We start from the raw sequence: 19,130 nt of genomic DNA, 5'->3' as shown, positions 1-19,130 counted from the left end.
GGCCCCAGATGCCGACTGGCTCGTCGGCATGTTGGGCAGCATCGGCCTGGTTCAATAGAAGGGGCGACGCGGCCTCTCCCCCTCGACCTCGTCTCTTACCACTCTGCCCAACATGACCGGGGGGCACACAAACGGACACGCCAACGGGCATGCCAACGGCGGCGAGAGCTTCCCCGCCGACGGCTACCCCCGCTTCCAGAGCGACGCGCGTGAGTGTCACGGTGGCGAGCGATGCTGACATCCAGGCTACAAGAAGCTTCCCCAGCTCGAGGGGCGCCTCAAGTCGTTCATCGTGAGTGGGGCGGGTGGCGGCGGCGGCTAACACCCCCAGGGAGGCTACTACTCGAAGAACAACCTCTCGTCGCTGCTCATCGCGCACCGGCACGACGACGCGGCGCACGTGCAGCTCGAGTCCTGGTCGGCGCCGGACCACTCCAAGCCCCTCTGGGCCGAGGCCGTCAAGCAGGCGTACAAGCCCGCACGCAAGGGCCAGGACTTTGGCCCGGACTGGTCCAACCACTGGTTCAAGGTCACGGTGCACATCCCCGCCGAGTATGCCGACTACGAGCTCGTCTACCTCGAGTGGGACTCGACCGGCGAGGCCATGGTGTTCGACGAGGAGGGAAACCCATACCACGGCCTCACGGGGGGCACGAACGTGGACCGCCGCGCCGAGTTCATCATCCCCGAGGCGCATCGCAAGGCCGGAGTCGGGCACTACTGGATCGAGGCGAGCTGCAACGGCATGTTTGGCGTACACGACGACATGTTTGGTGACCTGGAGGACGTGGACGAGGAGGTGTGTTGTGTGAGGTGTTCTGAGCTGACGACTCGAAGAGCGGCAAGAAGTGGCTGCTCAAGCACGCCGACTTGGTCGTGCCGAACCAGGAGGCCGTGCGGCTCAAGTACGACTTTGAGTTCCTGCACCAGCTCGGTACCCAGCTGCCCGCCGACTCGAGCCTCGCGCAGACGGCCAACTGGACGGCCAATGAGATGATGAACGTCTTCAGGAAGAACGACCTGGAGTGTGTCACTGCGACGCGCAAGGTCGCCGAGAACACGCTCGGCAAGGACTGGCAGGCGCGGATCATCAAGGATAGCGAGGACGTGGGCAAGCAGGACGGAACGCTGTGGGCCATTGGCCACTGGTGAGTGCTACGCCGGGTCGCTCGCTGACGCCCCCAGCCACATCGACACTGCCTGGCTCTGGCCATTCAGCGTGACGCAGCAAAAGTCGGCGCGCTCCTGGTCGACCCAGTGCGACCTGATGGACCGGTACCCCGAGTACGTGTTCAGCGCGACTCAGCCGCAGCAGTTCAAGTGGGTCGAGGAGCTGTACCCCACGCTCTTCACCCGCATCCTCGACAAGGTCAAGGACGGGCGCTTCCAGCCGCTTGGGTGCACCTGGGTCGAGATGGACACCAACATGCCCTCGGGCGAGGCGCTGGCCCGCCAGTTCCTCTACGGCCAGCGCTACTTTGAGAAGCGCTTCGGCAAACGCTCGTCGACGTTTGTGCTCCCCGACACGTTTGGGTACTCGAGCCAGCTGCCCCAGATCTGTCGGCTCTCCGGCGCGCCCAACTTCTTCACGCAGAAGATCTCGTGGAACAACATGTGAGAGGCCTGCTCCGTGCCCGCGCTGACTGCAGCAACTCGTTCCCCCACTCGACGTTCAACTGGGCGGGTCTGGACGGCTCTCAGGTGCTCACGCACATGACGCCGGTTGAGTCGTACAACTCGCAGGTCAACGTCGAGGAGATCCGGCGCGCGATCACGCGGCACAAGAACATCGACGTGACCAAGAACGCCCTGCTGCTGTTCGGAAACGGCGATGGCGGCGGCGGCCCGACGGCACCCATGCTTGAGAAACTGCGGCGCACACGCGCGGTCGTCAGCAACCGGCCCGACGCGGCGGGCATTCTCCCGCAGATCAAGAACGGCGGCACGTTCGAGGACTTTTACGACGCAGTCCGCACCGAGACGAAGAACGGCAAGACGCTGCCGATCTGGCACGGCGAGCTCTACCTCGAGATCCACCGCGCGACGTACACGTCTCAGGCAATGGTCAAGAAGGGCAACCGCAAGAGCGAGAACCTCCTCCGTGAGGCCGAGTACGCCGCGACACTCGCGACGCTGGCCGACAAGGCGTACGTCTACCCGAAGGAGAGGCTCGACGCGGCGTGGGAGGACCTGCTCCTGTGCCAGTTCCACGACGTGCTGCCCGGCTCGTCGATCCACATGGTGTACGATGACGCCGAGGAGATCTACGCCAAGCTCCACCGCACCATCACGGCGGTGATTGAGGAGGCGTACGCCGTCGTGTACGCCGGCACCAAGGCCGTCGCGGCGGGGGACAAGGCGTCTGACGTGGTGGTCGTAAACACCCTCCCTGGTGTCGCGCGCGAGGAGGTCATCAAGGTCGGCGACGAGCATGTCCTCGTCGCTGCCGACGGCGCCGACGACATCGGCAAGCCCAAACCTTTCGAGGGCGCCGGTGCGACGGCCAAGCAGGTGGCCGACGACGAGTTCGAGCTCGCCAACGCGTCCGTCAAGGTGACCATCAAGGGCGGGCGTATCACGAGCATCGTCGACGTCCAGCTCAAGAAGGAGCTCATCCCGGTCGGCGAGTCTGCCGGGCTCATCATCTACGAGGACCAGCCCAACTACTGGGACGCGTGGGATGTTGACTACTTCCACCTCGAGAAGGCGCAGCATCTCAAGTTTGACGCCGTCGCCGTCGGCTCGCCCAAGGGGCTGCGCGCGAGCCTGCTCGTCTCGACGACGTACGACAAGAGCCATATCGAGTTTGAGATCTCGCTCGACGCGGTGCCCGCCTCGCTGGCGGCCGGCGCGCGCTCGCTCATCCGCGTCGACGCCAAGGCCGAGTGGCGCCAGAAGCACGAGTTCCTCAAGTTCGAGCTGCCGCTCGACATCCACTCGGACGTCGCGACCTACGACACGCAGTTTGGCGTGCTTACGCGCCCGACGCACCGCAACACGTCGTGGGACGCCGCCAAGTTCGAAGTCTGCGCGCACAAGTTTGCCGACCTCAGCGAGTTTGGGTACGGCGTCGCAGTGGTCAACGACTGCAAGTACGGGTACGCGACGGCCGGCAACGTCGTCACGCTGTCTCTTCTCCGAGGGCCGCGCATGCCCGACCCGGAGACCGACATGGGCGCGCACGCCTTCTCGTTCGGCATCTACCCCCACGTCGGGACGTTTGCCGAGAGCGACGTCCCGGCCGTGGCGTACGCGTTCAACAACCCGCTCAAGGTGCGCGTCGGCGCGGGCACTGGCTCGGCCCGCACGCCGATCACCGTGACGGGCGCGCGGAATGTGGTCCTCGAGACGATCAAGCGCGGCGAGGACAACGCGGACAAGACGATCATCGTGCGTCTCTTCGAGCAGTACGGCGGCAAGGCGAATGCCACGCTCCGCCTCCACGGGCTCAAGGTCGCCAGGGCTGAGGTGGTCAACCTGCTCGAAGACCACGTCGAGGATCTGGAGATTGTGGGCGGGGACGCGATCGCCCTGCCGTTCCGCGGCTTCGAGATCAAGACAGTGAGGTTGACGTTGTAGCGTGGGGCAGAAGAGTGGGGAAGGGATCATAGAGTGGGGGAAGTGCTCCGTTGTACGAAGATGAATTGAGTGCCTTGGGCGGCGTACGACTGCCTAGGACGGCATTTCGTGCATATCTCGTCTCCCGGTCTCACGCGGAGGCGACCCCACATGCAGGAGGTGGCGTGGAGTCGCTGCTTGCCCACCACAGCACATGTCACGCGCGTCGTACTTGTGTCGACGCCTCTCATCGCGATACGAACTCTGGCGCCTCCACGGGGCGACGATCATGCCGCCGGGAAGCGAGAGACCTGCCGAGGGCCTCGGCTCAGTCATCACCGGCAGGATAGCGAGAGCTCGCACACAAGCCGAGCAGCATACCCAGCGGCAACGAGGCACGCGAACTAGGGGCTGATGGCGGCTGATGGCAACTGATGGCAACTGATGGCTAATGAGTCACCGCGTGCAACCAACCCACGGCCCGAACAACGTCGCTATTCTGGGCACGGCTGGCCAGATATCGGTATTCACTGAGTCATCCCGAGTACACTTGCTCGAGCCATCACGGTTTCGGGAGGCGTGCGCATGATGAAAACCTCATCCCCAGGGCGGCACGCATCCCCAAGGACAAACCCACCCAAGACCACCGCCCTCATAGACCACCTCGGCGCCTCCAGGCACGAGCATCCGCCACAAGCAAGACTCCATGGCGCAGGTGGTTAACGCGAGGGTCTCATATCTTCTATGAGCGTCGAGAGACGTGCAATCCCTAGACCCGAGTTCGAGTCTCGGTGGGGTCAGGCAACGGCGATGCATCGTACGCTTTTGTTGGACGCTGGGTTAGGTGCGAGGGGGCGAGGGCGAGATCGCGGGGGTAGGCGTCGCTGACGCCGGTGGCGCTCGCACTCCCTCGCCCCGCACCTCACCTTTGCTTGGCAGATGGGCAGGTGCTATTCTTGCTGTCCCCCGAGCTGCGTGCGCAGGTGTTTCATCTTGGAATGCGAGGCCTCGCCCACCGCTGTTTTTAGGGCGACGAGTGGCGAGGGCGACGTGGCTCGTGCTGCGGCGCTTCGCCGGCGGTTCCCCCGCCTCCGCCTTTGTCGAGCGGGCTCCTCTAAGCGCCCTCCACACGCTTCATGGTGGCGGGACGGCCCCGCCCGTCCGCCTCTCCCGGGTTTGGGTGGCGGCGCGGTGCATGTGGTGCACTACACGGACCGTGTCACGGACCTCGAGCGGGACATTGTGGGTGTGGTGCCGGCTCTGCGGTTCCCGAACCCTGCTGTCCATTTCCGCCGACAAAATCCCGGAGCGTGTCAATGTGGGACGGGGTGAGCCCAAGTGTGGGACGGGGTGAGCCCAAGGGTGGTGAGGGTGAGCCCGAGCCAAGTCACCGTTAGTCGCCGTCCGAGCCAATCCGGATCATCGGATCCCGTGTTGCTCCCTGCAGCACATGCATCATGCTGTCAGTGTTTTCCAACTCGCTGGCGCTTGGGGCAGTCACGGCTCCCAGTTGTATGCGGCGTCCACCTGCGCTCGCTCGGTTAAGCTCCACAGGCACTTGTTCATCCGACGTGCACCACATGATACATGTTCGGTGCCAGAACGAATCACGTAAATGCCGTCGTCTGTCCCATGGGCACGGCAGCAGAGGCCATACCAATCGGCGAATTCCATTCGAATCTCAACATGGACGAACAGGCACAAACATGACCCGCCCGAAGGCTCGGGCGCGGCTGGGAATGGGGACATGGAGTTGCTGTCGGCCACAGCTGCCTTTTGCTACCGACGGACAGCGAGCCAGCTGCCCTCGCTGTCGGCGTATGGAGTACGGAGTCACGCAATCTGTTTCGCTCGCAGCTTTGAGCTTCCTGGTCGAGAGCCCTCGTATGCATCGCGCCAGTGGAGGGAGGGTGCCAGGGTATGCACCAAGTGCGAGACTTTGGTAGCGAGCTTTACACCAGCCAACCTGATTGCAGGTTCCGAACAATGGCCAATGATCCTAATGAGCTCGGGGTGTTAGCGTCCCGCCAAGAACATGGCAGCACACGAGCCTCGGGGCCGCTGCGGCATGTCTTTTATTGGCACCATGTGGGTACACACTGTCCCTGCCGTCCTCTGTTACGGGATGCCGAGCGAGCGGCACGGTCGGGCGGATCCAGCAGACTGACCGACAGCTAGACGACGGGCAGACGACGGTGATGCGGGGCCGTGGGATACCACGCGCATCACGACCGGGTCCGGTGCGGATAGTGGGGCTGCAGCGTGGCCACCAGTTCAGTTGTCCGGTTTGCGGTGGTGGGCATGTCGACCGAACCCCACAGCGCGTACAATGAGAGATCGGGATGCTGTCTCGACCGCAAGCAGCTGACTGAAGGCGGTCTGTTCTGTCAGATCCAGGCGTCTGCCGCGGCAAGTGACGCCACGGCAGGCAGCCTCAGGAAAAAAAAAAAGTTCGTTTGCTGGCTGAGCCTATGTGGTGTGGCGTCCCTCGGCGGCTTCAAGCCCGCTTCCGCCCTCCTCCGCAAGCGTGTGTCGGACTGCGCAGAGCATGTGGGCAGATGTGCCATGGGACCCCAGCGCCTCCAGCGCCTCGCGCGCCTCCGCCAAGGAAAAGGGCAGCACGTGAAACCATATCCATATTGCAGCCAAGCGAGCGCTTGCATAGTGGCTCCCACCGCGCGCCGTTTGCACCGACCAAGCAGCTGCACGCAACAGCCCAGGCCGTGCGTCCACCGCGTCATGCAGATAACAGCGCCGGTCCCTGTGCTCCACATGGTACATGTGTGACGGAATGGGGATAGTGGCCGACCCCCGCGCGCGTACGGGCGCGAGCGCGAGCAGAGCACCCACCATTCAGCACGACAGTCACTCCACACACGCCGGCTACTGGCCAGTCGGTTTGCGCGCAGTCCACAGCGCGCCAACCCACTGCTATCGCGGTGCTCACTCGGGAATCGCTGTGTGTTATTGGCTCCCCAGAGCCCCGCACTCGCCCCAGCGGCTAGCGAGACAAGTTAAAAGTCGCCGGATGGCAAGATGGGGGACCGTCTTGACACCCACCCCCACCTCCCACACGACACCCAGCGACAATGAGCGCGCCCTACAACCCGGACGTGAAGGAGAAGGAGCAGGACGCCGGCATCGTCGTGCAGTCTGCCGACGGTGTCGACCCGGCGCTCCAGCCCTCCGAGGAGGACTTTTCCACGCTGCGTCGCGTTTCGGCGGGCATGCCGTGAGTGTTGCGGCCAGGTGGCAAAGTGGCGGAGCACTAACCACCCCCCTTCAGTGCCGTCGCCCTCGCCATGTGTTTGATCGAGTTCGCCGAGCGTGCGTCCTACTACGGCACCAAGGGACCCTTCAACAACTTCATCAACGCTCCCCTCCCCAAGGGCGGCAACGGCGCCGGTGCCGTCGCCCCCGGCCCCGCGGGTGAACAGCAGAAGGCTGGTGCCCTCGGCCGCGGATCCGTCACCACCTCGGCCCTCGTCCAGACGTTCAACTTCCTCGCCTACGTTATCCCCATTCTTGGTGGTATCATTGCCGACAACCACTGGGGACGCTTCAAGACCATTGTCGTCGGCACCGCCGTCGGCGCCATCGCCCACGTTATCCTCATCATCCCTGCCATCCCCCAGGTCATTGCCGTCCCCAACGCCTCGCTCGCGCTCTTCATCATCTCGATCATGATCCTTGCGTTCGCCGCTGGCTTCATCAAGCCATGCCTTGGCCCTCTGCTCTGCGACCAGTCGCCCGTCAAGCAGCCCACCATCTCCTACACCAAGAAGGGCGAGCGCGTCATCATTGACCCCCAGACGACCGTCTCCCGCTACCTCCTCATCTTCTACCTCTGCATCAACGTCGGTGCCCTCTTCCAGATGGCCACCCAGTACTCGGCCCGTAACGTCGGCTTCTGGCTCGCCTTCCTTGTCCCCGGCATCCTGTACATGCTCATGCCCCCCGTCCTCGTCTACTGCTCGCCCAGGCTTGTCAAGCAGCGCCCCGGCGGCTCGGTCATCCCCGACACCATGCGTGTGCTCAAGATCTGCATGTCCAACGGCGGCTGGAAGAAGCTCGGCCGTGGCGGTGACGACTGGTGGAACAAGGCCAAGCCCTCGTTCATCCAGCAGCACACCGACGCCGTTGACATGTCCATGATCCACTGGGACGACAAGTTTGTCGACGAGATCCGCCAGACCATGGGCGCATGCGGTGTCTTCCTCCTCCTCCCCATCTTCCAGCTCGCCAACGCTGGTTCGGTCGGTCTCGGTAACATGCTCAACGACATGTCCCTCGCCATGAAGGTTGACGGTATCCCCAACGACTTCCTCAACAACTTCAACTCGATCGCCATCGTCGTCTTCACCCCCATCCTCACCTACGGTGTCTACCCCTTCTTCGAGCGCATCGGCTTCCCCCTCAGGCCCATGACCCGCATGTGCATTGGCTACATCCTCGCCACTGTCGGCTGTATCTTTGGTGCCATTGCTCAGAGCAAGGTCTACGACCGCTCCCCCTGTGGCAAGATGGCCTCGCACTGTGAGGACCCCAACCCCACCGTCACCCTCTGGTGGCAGATTCCCATCATCATCTTCCCCGCTATTGGCGAGCTCCTCGTCAACGTCACCGGCTACGAGCTTGCCTACACCCGCTCGCCTCCCCGCATGCGCGCTCTCGTCTACTCGCTCTCCCTCTTCAACACGGCCGTTGCCGCCGCCATCTCCCTCGCCTGCTCGGCCGCGCTCACCGACCCCAACCTCGTCATCGCCTGGATCGTCCTTGCCTGCGTGTCGTTCGTCACTGCCCTCATCTTCCCCACCTACTTCCGCAACCTCGACACCTTTGTCTTTGCGTGGTCCGAGGGCGAGAGCAACACCCACTCCCAGAAGCAGGACATGGAGATTGCTCGCGTCGAGTCGACCAGGCAGAGCATCCCCGAGGGCAACAAGGACAACGAGAAGTATTAAAAGGCGTAGTATTGTACTATTCTCATACTGGCAGGTGCCGCGATATTGTAGTAGTTGAGAGTGTTATGGACTCAGAAGTGCTCCAACGTGTGCGGGTGTGTGTTGGGGCGTGTGCTGGCGTCTGATCTGATGGCAGGCCAAGGAGGGTTGAGCGCCGGGTGCTGTCCGAAGCTGGACCCAATGGCGTTACGATCAGTAGGGGCTGCGACCGCATGGCCCCTTCCGAGGCCCACGAAACTTCTTTCCAGTGTTTCATCTCCTTGGCTACAACGAGGGAGCTGCGTTGTCACGATCCCGAATACGTGCGGTATCAGAATCATGATGCCCCTCAAGGTGCTGCCTATAGGTGGCCGGTGTAGGCGTCGGAGACGAGGGCCCCCGGGATGGGTGCTCCCTCATTCGGATGGTTGGGGTGAACGAGGCGCTGAGGTCCTGTCACACTCTTGTCCTCCCCAGAGGCCCTAAAAGGGTACGGTACCGGCAGCGGGAGGCGCAGGCCCGGCCACCTGCCAGGCTCACGTCTCCATCGCTGTGCGCCGTCATGTCCTTGTCGGTTCGGCCTCCCCGTACTATGACACCGGCTTGTCTGGCCTCTCGCAGCCCTTGTCGAGGAGGTACGCGAAGCGGTCCGTGTCCTCCTTGAGGGCTACTGGCACATGGAGGAATGAGTTGCGTCGGCGAGTAGGGCCGCTATGCGCGATAACGTCGCGGAATGTGAATGCTTCCTGTGTGGTGTCAGCGAGGGCGGTGACGAAAGAACACCCTCGCAGCCGTGCCGGCAGGCCTCAACAGCGTCTGACTCAGTCAGTACTCACCGGCCACATGCCGAACGGATCACGTCCCTCGCACACCCTTCTCCGGAGGTGTTTCTCGTCGAGCAGCTTCTTGCTCGTCAATCGGTCGTTGTGCGAGTATCCGCGCATCTTGGCGCGCATGTCCTCGAGGGTCGGGAAGCAGAAGGTGCAGTGCCACCCAGCGCCGGCAAGCATGTCCTCTGCACCTCTGCCATGGTGGTAGTTGATTCGCTCGCTCGTTGACGGGACAGTGACCACCCGGGGCCGCCAGTAACCGCCGTCGTTGAGGGGCTGGTCGAAGCTGTAGATGTAGTTGTCGACACTGAGGTGCATCTGCGATGGGAACCCAGAGCAAGTCGTGAGGAGGCGCAGCGTGTCCCGGGAGATGATCTCATCGACATCCGACTGAATGACGAGGGAGCCTGGCGGAATTGAGCCAGCCAATACCCGCTCCTGCTCGATCAGGTCGGAGATGGCCACGCGCTGCTTGATCTCGTTCTTGAAGGATCCTGAAGGCAGATTAGGCTCAAAGTCGGTCACCTTCTTGTACACCAGCTTGGCCCCAGCGGCCTTGGCAATGGCCTCGAACTTTGCACGGTGCTGCTCAAAGTGCGCGGGCTTGGGTGTACCAGCGAACGTCATGGTGGACTCGACGACGATGAAGATGTCGACGAACGGGGCGTACTCGCGCCAGCGGACCTCGAGCATGTCTAGTTCGGTGGACACGGGAACAGCATCGACGACGATAGGCTTGCCACTCCGCGCCGTCCAGTTGTGCAGCGCGCACCATGCTGTCGTGTCAATCTCGCCCTCGCCCGGCGGCGGGAAGTGCTTGAGCACCCTGAACGGCGGTTCTGGAGTGTCCCACAGCGGGCGGAAGATGTAGCCGATATCTCGTCGGATGGTCGACAGGGTGTGGAAGTTGAGTAGGAGGAGGAGGAAGGTGACCGCCGAGGCAACGAGCGCGGTCCGAAGTGGACGTCGACATGCCCGTCGAGTGATGGCCAACCGGGCGGAGGCGAGACGGCCGGACGAGGCGGCTGCCGCCGACGATGATGACGCGGCCGACGTTGGCAACAGCGGGGGCGACCTCCAGCTGTCCATCCTCGCAAGATAGGGGTGAGGAGGAGAGACTGGCGAAGAAAGTGAGATGCAAGGTCCAACTTGGAGGTCGAGCGGAGCAAGGCACAATGATGCAAGGTAAGTTGCCGGCTGCGCGTTGCGCGTTGCGTCACGCTGGAGGTGCTGCACGTGACTTCCGCGTGGTAGTCACATGGAATTCACCCTGGCGCCCTGGCCTTGGGTACCGTGGTACTGGGTGTATGGGCTGCATATGTGGCAAACCAGCTGACATGCGTTCCCTTACATAGGACGCGTTGGGCTCTGTGCCGCGCCGGTAGACTGAAGCTGACTTCTGCTGTCATGGTCGAACACAGACCTCCCGAACGGTCGTTGTACTTCCTGTTGGGCATTCAAGCTCATATTGGTTTAATCGACTTTGTATGTAATTGTAAGAGGGTTTCCTGCCTCGGCACTCGTGGGCTGCATGTCAACTACTCTAGCTGATTCTCTTCAGTCTTCACCCATGGAAGGGCTATGCTGGGCGATTCAACTGGCTAGTCCCTCTTATGGAAGTATACGTTGCTGCCGTCGTTGTAGTCGTAGACACCGTAGAATGCCCAGTTTTCCCAGCCTCCGATAGCTCCGTTTTTCTTGAGCTCGCCCCTGCTCTTGAAACTGACAGCGCCGAACGACTTTCTCAGACCAGAAGGCACGTCGAACCATTCGACAATGTTGCTCTCAAAGTCGTTGGCTGCATCCTCGATCCACCAGGTGAAGCCCTGGCCGCGGTGGAAGAGGAAGCAGTTGCGGTCCGGCCACTTCCTGGACATCTCGCCGAGGTATTCCTTGGCCCATTCCGCCCGTCGAATGTGCTCAGTCTTGCGTGCCTTGCCCTGCTGGATCCATTGGAAGATACCCTCTCCCAGCTCAGGCGTTGCCTCCCAACCAGCAGGCCTGCGCGGCGCACGGCCTTCGATGTGGGCACCAGCTAGGTCGAGGTTCTCCTCCGAGTAGGCAACGGCGTAGGGGTGGTCCGGATCAGTGCCCGAGAAGGACACGTTGAGGTTCTGTCGACTCTCTAGAGCGGCTGCCCGGGCTTCGGGTCTAGCGTGCGAGGTAGCGGCGAAGGCAAGGAGGATAGCCGGAAGCACGGTGGTGAAGAGCATGTTGAGGGCTGGGTGAGAGTGTGAGACCGGGCATCGGCGGGGAGGAGAGGAACTCACTGTGCGTGGGTGGTAGTCAGGGGTAAGCTAGGTAGGTGTCGTCTTCAAGTTGCGATGCTGGATGTCCACTTCACGCCCCACCTCCTCTGGCTTAAATATGTCAACGGAGCCGCCACGCATTACAGTCTCTACGGTGTGTGCTCGCCGAACGATACGCAAACCCTTGGCACACGAGGCGCAACTCCACCAGCAAGCCAGCCAAGCACAAGCCAAGCGCGCGTCGATGTCAACGCTGCAACCATGTCGCTGCTGGTGGCATAATGACACGAAGCGAACGAAGTGCGGCTCCTAAAGGCCACACGGTGTTTCACTTCTGTGCCACAATTCGACCCAACCTAAAACAGCGGAGGCGCGGCCCACATGCTTGGCAGTCGTCAACACCGGTCTAGACGCGCCTGTTAGTCGCGCTGGGCGGTCGGGCTCTGGGTTCACGGCTCACGCGACTTGAAACAAGGCTCAGTGGTTCAAGGTTACGTCTGGGAAGCATGTAGGGGGTAGAGTGGGACCTGCAGCCACTCCCCTGGAAGTTCGGCTTCACAGGAGTTGCACCCCTGTTGTTTGTGGCCCCACGGTTGTGTACTCGCTGTGCGCGCATGTCGCGTGCCACCCTGCTCGATTGCCATGTTTCGGATGCTATGCAAGGGTGCGGTGGGCCGGCCGACCAAGCAGAGGCTAGCTTGGGCACCCCCATCGCCCAGCAAGTCCACCCCCCGGTCGGTGGGGCAAGGGCACGCGTGCTTAGCTTGGGGTATCCGGGGGTCCTGCTCCGGGCTCGGTGGATATGCTTGCTCTGCTCACAAGCTTACCAATGTCCTCACTTGGCGCCGCTGTAGACAAGCTTATGCTGAGGATCAACAGCCTAGAACGGCATAGGTGCAAGCAGGCGCCGGTTCCTACGCGCTGCTCCATCCCGGTTCCTTCGGTGTAGCGGTGCCACGGGATCCAGGCTCCACACTGCGCCAGTTGCTGGCACTGAGAGCCGCCTGCGGGCGACAAGCTCTGGTCTTGCATTCTTCTGACTTGTCCCCTGTGAAGCAAACATCCTTGTATGCCACCGCACCGCGACTAACGGCCCCATGCATGCGCCCACTTGGCGTGTTTCATGTCCACCGATCAACACACGGCGTTCGTCAAACTCTGACGGGTGCAGAGCGGCACTCAGAACCAACGGTCTGCGGAGCGGGTGGTGACTGCCAAGGCGAGGACAAACAGCAGGCTTGGCCGACGTCGGAGATGTTCCTAGCGCTCGGCGGGGATCCGAGTGTCGCGCGGCGCCGTCGCCGCAGCGGGAGTGTCGGTCCCACACCGACGGGTCAGCTAGCGGCCGTGGGACAGTGCAGGCGGCGGCGGTGGTCGCCAAGATGCCCAGCGCGCCGGAGAACTCGGCTCGCCACTATGCAGGGGTGAGCCGAGACCAGCTCGCGTGGCGGCGGACACATCGCTCTGCCTCGGCTGTTGCTCTGCCTCAGCTGCCTCCTTTCACTGTCGCTCTTGGCAGAGTTGCGCTGACATCCAGTCGTGGGACGTCAGCCTCTCCCGCGCCGCGGGGTGCGATGTCCAGCGGCCTCTGTGTGCGGAGTTGCACTGCTTGTCGTGACCTGCTGCGTGGGGTCGGAGTTGAGCCCCCTCTCCGGCTGAGGAATGCCGAGGATGCCGGGAACCAAACACCACCCTCATCCTCGACAGACTGTGCGCTCATACCGTACAACTGCTATAACCGCCGCAGTTACGCACTGAGAGGCAAGGGGGGCTGTAGTGCGATCCAGAAGACGTTACGATGAGTCGGGACACAGAGGGCGAGGCGGCGCAGACAGTGGTCAGTTCCATGTCGTCATCGAGCCCAGGTCTACACGCCCCGCCGCCTCGGCGTCAACGTACTGCGGAACAGGTCGTCTGCAGCGTCGTGCGTGCGGCTTGACCTCGCACCATGCCGCCTCCACTCACGCCACTCCGCGGCTCACGTACAAGCGAAAGGGTGGAAGTGGACGAAGCGAGACCCCGTCCCTGACACCCAAGGTACAAACTGGGGGGTTGCTCAGAGCGTCCTTCCCACAAAGTTCTGCCTCAATTTTCCGCTTGATGCAAAACGGATCGCATTGTTGGTCGACAAGCGCTTGAGCTGCTGCATGTCAAAGGATCGTCACCATAGATTGCAAGATATGATAAAGGTTTCAGGTGGGGCGTGCTTATCGAGTGCGGATCAGGCCCAAATGCGGGGTGATAGTGGATCAGTCGGTGCTGGGCTGCATCTCATCGTCCCCAACCTCACGAGCAACACTGCTCATAGCCGGGTTTTGCTTGGCCGTCACATTTTCTTCCTCTCTCGCTACCCCCTCTCACTCGCTACCACGCCATCCCCGCTCGCCACATGACGGCCACGCGAGTTTGCCCCCGGTGTGCGTACGTCGGCACTTTGGGTCCTGTTTCGGCTTTCCCGCCTGCTCTTGGTCTTCACATCATCAATGGCCGGCACTGGAGCAATAATGACGCTCGCTCGCTATCTCATGGACTGCGGGTGGGTGGAGTCGTAGCCCCGGGCGCTGCTCGCTCGCTCCTCCATTCGCGGGGCGTGCGTTGTGGCTGACGGGGTCTTCTATATGCGGAGTGGAGTGGTGCTGCTTTCATTTTGAGTAATACAAAGGGGCGCGCGGGGCCAAAATGATATTGTGGCGTCATGGAGGGAGGGGCAGGAGGGCAGGAGAGCAGAGGGAGAGCCACGACGAGCACGCCCACTCTCACCCTACGGCATGCTCCAAACATTCAAACGGTCATTGCCTGCCGATTTCCTATTTCCTCATGGCACCTCCGTTGGGCTCTCCGGGAGAAAACGGCGCTCCGCTGCCTGGGTGCTGCGACCCCTGAGGCCCGGCATGGTATCTCGAAGCGGCGCGCGCGGGGACACTGACGTACCAACTCAGTCCCTGGGTTCCAAGCTCTTGTTGGGTGTGCTCCTCGTGCTGCCCTTGGCTCCCCCGCCCAGGCGACCCAACTACGGCCTCTGATTCGATAATGATACATGCTCCCCCTGTCGTCACAGTCCCATCTCACCTATCGATTACTGGCATCCACGCACCGCCTGCAGCCCTCCCTTTTTTTCTCCCTCCCGGGTGCACACACTCTCTCTCGACCCACCGATCTGTCGTTCGCTTATAACACTGAAACACCCACTCTCGCTACCGGCCCTCCGTCCTCTTTCACACACAGCCGGCAGGTGACTCTACAACCCGACCAGGCCTCAAGCGCACGTTTAAAAAGGCGCCAGCCACGAGCTACGACTTCTTACCCTCCCTCACGCGACCACTTTTAGACCGATAAATATTTTACGCCGCGACTCCACGCAATGGTAAACCTCAAGCCCTCAGAGTCGGGCGGCAACGGCGGCGCCGAGGTGCACGACGCGTCCAAGCACCACCACTACAGCAACCACACCCACCATGACATCCGTCGTGGATCGCTGGCTCGCCGCCAGTCGTCGACGATCGCGGCCGACTCGGCCGACGACCTGCTCAACAAGATGGGCTACGAGCCCGAGCTCGTGCGCTCGCGCTCGACCCTCCATGTCGCCTTCATGTCCTTCGTCCTCGCCTCTATCCCCTATGGTCTCGCCACGACGCTCTACTACCCCCTCCAGGGTGGTGGCCCCGTCGTTGTCATCTGGGGCTGGGTTATCGTCTCTCTGATCATTCTCTGCGTCGCCTCTTCGCTCGGTGAGATCACCAGTGTCTACCCGACCGCTGGTGGTGTCTACTACCAGACGTTCATGCTCGCTCCCAGCAAGTACAAGCGCGTGGCCGCCTACATCTGCGGCTGGGCGTACGTCGTTGGCAACATCACCATCACGTTGGCCGTGCAGTTCGGTACGACTCTCTTCTTCGTCGCGTGCATCAACGTCTTTGAGAAGGAGCCCGGAGTCGGCATCTGGGACGCCCAGCCGTACCAGATCTTCCTCACCTTCCTCGCCATCACCTTCATTTGCAACGCCATCTCGGCCCTCGGCAACAAGTACCTGCCCTACCTCGACGCGTTCGCAGTCTACTGGACCATGGCCGGCCTCGTCGCCATCATGGTCACCATCCTTGCCATCGCCAAGAACGGCCGCCGCAGCGGTGCCTACGCTCTCGGCCACTTTGAGCCTACCTCTGGATGGCCCGCTGGCTGGTCGTTCTGTGTCGGTCTCCTGCACGCCGCCTACGCCACTTCGTCCACCGGCATGATCATCTCGATGTGCGAGGAGGTCCAGCGCCCCGCCACCCAGGTGCCCCGCGCCATGGTTCTCACCATCTGCATGAACACGATTGGCGGCCTCTTCTTCCTCGTGCCCCTCATGTTCGTCCTTCCCGACCTCGCCGAGCTCGTCGCCCTCCCCTCTGGCCAGCCCACGCCCTCGATCATCAAGTCGGCTGTCGGCTCGTCGGGCGGTGCCTTTGGCCTGCTCATGATCATCATCATCCTCGGTATCCTCTGTGGCACTGCCTGCACCACCGCTGCTTCGCGCTGCACCTGGGCCTTCTCTCGTGACGGTGCCATCCCCGGCTCCAAGTGGTGGCGCCAGGTTCACCCCAAGCTTGACGTTCCCCTCAACGCCATGATGCTCTCGATGGCCATTCAGATCATCCTCGGTGTCATCTACTTCGGCTCGCCCGCTGCCTTCAACGCGTTCTCGGGTGTCGGTGTCATCTGCCTCACCTCGTCGTACGCCGTGCCCATCCTTGTTTCCATGATCGATGGCCGCCAGCGTGTCAAGACTGGCCAGTTCTACCTTGGCAAGCTCGGCTGGTTCCTCAACATTGTCGCTGTTGGTGAGTGTGGCGAGGTCCCGTCGCTTTCAGTCCTTGCAGCATGTGCTAACCCGCCCCAGCCTGGTCGTTCCTCGCCCTCCCCCTCTTCTGCATGCCCGCCCTCCTCCCCGTCACCGCTGCGTCCGTCAACTACGCCCCCGTCGTCTTCGTCGCGTTTGTTAGCATCTCGTCCGCGTGGTACTTCTTCTGGGGCCGCAAGAACTACCGCGGCCCGCCCAAGGAGGACCTCGACGAGACCCTCCCCCCCGCCTATGATACCGAGGCGCCTCGCGAGTCGCCCGAGGTCACCGAGGTCCACGACAAGGTCACGTACCCAACTGTCCTTGAGCGCAAGAACAGCTAAGCGCGTTGGACGTGGTGTCGTGGTCGTTCGTTGGTTCGTCTCGTCTTGGCTTCTCTCGGATCTCCCCTCCCATCTCCACCCCATCTCCTCCCCCCTCGCCTCTCCTCCCTCCGTCCCATCCCTCGTCTCGGCCTGTTCGCTTCCTTATAATGTAGCGATCTTTTCAACAAGATGTCTTTTGTCTCCTCTGTCTGGGACTTGGCACGTAGAAAACACAGTAGAAAACACCCAATCTCTCCCCCGGCCTTGCTGGTGCAGACGCCCCTCCTTGTACCCACACCTTGTCTTTTTCAACAAATATAGCAGTTGTGCGTCTGTCGCTTCTTGTCTGCGCCAAGCATATGTATGTCATGTCCACTGCGTGGGAGAGTGAGTGCGAGTGTGTGTGTGTGGGGTGGATGCAGCGCGGCTGCTCGGTCAGTGCTCGGCCATGTCGTCGTCGCGCGGCGTCGGCATCGACTTAGCCGAAAGTGAGACTTGTTGATGTAAACCAAGATGACTGATGACGACAAGGACCACTACTCATCTCACATCCCCCATCTCACGCTTGCTCTTGTTTAGCCTCGGAGCGCTTGTCGTCGCCTTATAACCGTGCACGACGACGCAGCGACGACCTCACCGCCCTCCTGCCCACACTCCGTGCCCACAATGGCCCCTCCGCCCACCTACGCCCTCTACACTGGGCCCACGAACACGCCGTACCCCATCATCGATCCGGCCGTGTCGACGCTGCTGCCCCTCTTCGCCCCGCCACCCCAGACCGCGCCCGCATACCCGCCCCGCCCCGAGCTTCCCACGGCCCTGCCGGCTGGTTGGACGCGCACGCTGCACGCCGCGCCGGCCGCTTACCCCCGCTCCGGGGCCAACGCCGTCGGCAACCTCGTTCGCGAGAGCAAGCCGTTCTCGTCCAACCTCCCCGTCCCCGCCGACAAGGCCAACGACAAGAAGTTCAAGGCCAAGCAGTACGCGACCGAGGCGGCCAACTGCGCCCGCGCCCACTACCTCGACCACATCCTCACGGCCGACGAGGCGTCGGCGTCGACCCAGCCCCACCTCTGGCTCGGCGTCGAGCGCTGGTCGCGGGACAAGCCCACTGGCGGGGTGACGCTCATCCTCACCCAAGCCAACGGGCTCATCAAAGAGGTAGGTGTGGTCGCGTGTATGGGCAGCTGGCTGACGCTCGCAGCAATGGGCTCCGACGATCAAGTCCATCCTCGAGCGTGGCCCGCGGGCCCCCGGCGCCGAGTTTGGCACCGGCCTGCCCATCCGGCACGACACCAAGGTGCTCATCGACGACGTGTGGTTCCTCGACGCCGTGACCCACGGCACCAGCATTGATCTCAACGCCGGGCTGCAGGGCACCACGCATACGTGGTACGACACGGCGCGCGACATCCTCAACTTTACCGCGCACATCATCCCCGGTCTGCAGGGCCAGCGCGCGCCGTACGCGCTCGAGTGGAAGCCCGAGGGCACAGCGCAGTACGCCGACGTCGTGCCAGTCGGTCACTCGTGGGGCGCGAGCGCTGGCATCCAGGCCGCCGCGCTGAGGCCCGACCTCTTCCGCGCGATTCTCAACATCGAGCCTACGGTGAGTGCCTCGGGGGCGCCGTTATCTGACCACAGCAGTCCCCGCCATTGTCGGTCCCGTACTCGGACTTTATCCAGCGCGGCCCCGCGACATTCGGGCAGGCATTCGGCGCGATCCGCAGGCGCAACGAATGGCCGTCGCGTGAGGCGGCGCGCGAGCAGATGAGCCAGCAGGCGTTCTACAAGGCGTGGGCCCCGTCCACGTTCGACATCTTCATAACGCACGGCCTAGTGCCGGTTGATGCCAGCAACCCCAACGGCCCGGTGCAGCTCGCAACGCCGCCGTGGGCCGAGGCCGCCGTCTTTACCGACGACACGGCCGTCGGCGCGACGTGGGACAAGCTGCTGAGCCTCAAGATCCCCTCGGGCTTCATCATGTGCGGCGACGAAGAGCCGATCTGGACCGGCGGCTCGGTGCTCACGCGCGAGCTGGTGTGGCGCCCGTGGCGCAGTCGCAACGAGCGCATCGCCGACGGCGGGCACCTGCTCGTGCAGGAGAAGCCCGAGGAGCTCGCCGGGGCCATCTGGCGCTTCTTCACTACGCTCGACGCTGGGTCATGGGACGTGGTGCGGAGCAGCAAGTTGTAGAATGTATACACGCTGGCGCGGGGACGGCCGCCCGTGCGAGTGACCATGCCCCAAGAGAAACAAGACAAATGTATCGTGTAGAGATGTGGCCGGTCCACGCAAGCGGCGGCGAGCCGAGTCCCGCGGGATATCTCGAGGCATGCTGTCGCAAGCCTTTGCCATGACGATGTTACCGACATGACGAGGACACGGAGAGCATCTCCGCACAG

General features: G+C 62.7%; 6 protein-coding genes and 1 non-coding gene across 7 annotated transcripts; 5 read left to right on the top strand and 2 right to left on the bottom strand.

Annotated features, from left to right (window-relative positions):
- Positions 1–112: 112 nt before the first annotated feature.
- AMS1_1 (Glycoside hydrolase, 38 vacuolar alpha mannosidase) lies at positions 113–3,579 on the top strand (the record flags this gene model as incomplete). Its single annotated transcript, XM_069351850.1, has 6 exons — positions 113–209; positions 246–292; positions 332–799; positions 838–1,148; positions 1,186–1,614; positions 1,650–3,579. The coding sequence occupies 6 exons, from the start codon at positions 113–115 to the stop codon at positions 3,577–3,579; spliced, it is 3,282 nt and encodes a 1,093-aa protein (XP_069209268.1).
- Positions 3,580–4,258: 679 nt separating this feature from the next.
- Positions 4,259–4,358, top strand: Q8F55_003305. The gene has a single exon. It is a non-coding gene; the product is annotated as a tRNA-Met (tRNA).
- A 2,289-nt stretch (positions 4,359–6,647) lies between these two features.
- Positions 6,648–8,522, top strand: Q8F55_003304 (uncharacterized protein; the record flags this gene model as incomplete). Its single annotated transcript, XM_069351849.1, has 2 exons — positions 6,648–6,790; positions 6,845–8,522. 2 exons carry the CDS (start codon positions 6,648–6,650, stop codon positions 8,520–8,522), a joined length of 1,821 nt encoding a protein of 606 aa, XP_069209267.1.
- A 569-nt stretch (positions 8,523–9,091) lies between these two features.
- Positions 9,092–10,420, bottom strand: Q8F55_003303 (uncharacterized protein; the record flags this gene model as incomplete). Its single annotated transcript, XM_069351848.1, has 2 exons — positions 9,092–9,247; positions 9,338–10,420. 2 exons carry the CDS (start codon positions 10,418–10,420, stop codon positions 9,092–9,094), a joined length of 1,239 nt encoding a protein of 412 aa, XP_069209266.1.
- Positions 10,421–10,932: 512 nt separating this feature from the next.
- Q8F55_003302 (uncharacterized protein) lies at positions 10,933–11,544 on the bottom strand (the record flags this gene model as incomplete). Its single annotated transcript, XM_069351847.1, has 1 exon — positions 10,933–11,544. The coding sequence occupies one exon, from the start codon at positions 11,542–11,544 to the stop codon at positions 10,933–10,935; it is 612 nt and encodes a 203-aa protein (XP_069209265.1).
- A 3,397-nt stretch (positions 11,545–14,941) lies between these two features.
- Q8F55_003301 (uncharacterized protein) lies at positions 14,942–16,743 on the top strand (the record flags this gene model as incomplete). The annotated part of the gene is made up of 2 exons (XM_069351846.1): positions 14,942–16,400; positions 16,460–16,743. 2 exons carry the CDS (start codon positions 14,942–14,944, stop codon positions 16,741–16,743), a joined length of 1,743 nt encoding a protein of 580 aa, XP_069209264.1.
- A 648-nt stretch (positions 16,744–17,391) lies between these two features.
- On the top strand, positions 17,392–18,921 carry Q8F55_003300 (uncharacterized protein; the record flags this gene model as incomplete). The annotated part of the gene is made up of 3 exons (XM_069351845.1): positions 17,392–17,886; positions 17,930–18,334; positions 18,373–18,921. The coding sequence occupies 3 exons, from the start codon at positions 17,392–17,394 to the stop codon at positions 18,919–18,921; spliced, it is 1,449 nt and encodes a 482-aa protein (XP_069209263.1).
- Positions 18,922–19,130: the final 209 nt, after the last annotated feature.

This window comes from Vanrija albida (genome assembly GCF_041260175.1).
Source record: "Vanrija albida strain AlHP1 chromosome Unknown contig_3, whole genome shotgun sequence".
NCBI classification, from domain to species: Eukaryota; Fungi; Basidiomycota; class Tremellomycetes; order Trichosporonales; family Trichosporonaceae; genus Vanrija; species Vanrija albida.
Note: the sequence above shows the minus strand (reverse complement) of the source record. Positions and strands in the feature narration are given on the sequence as shown.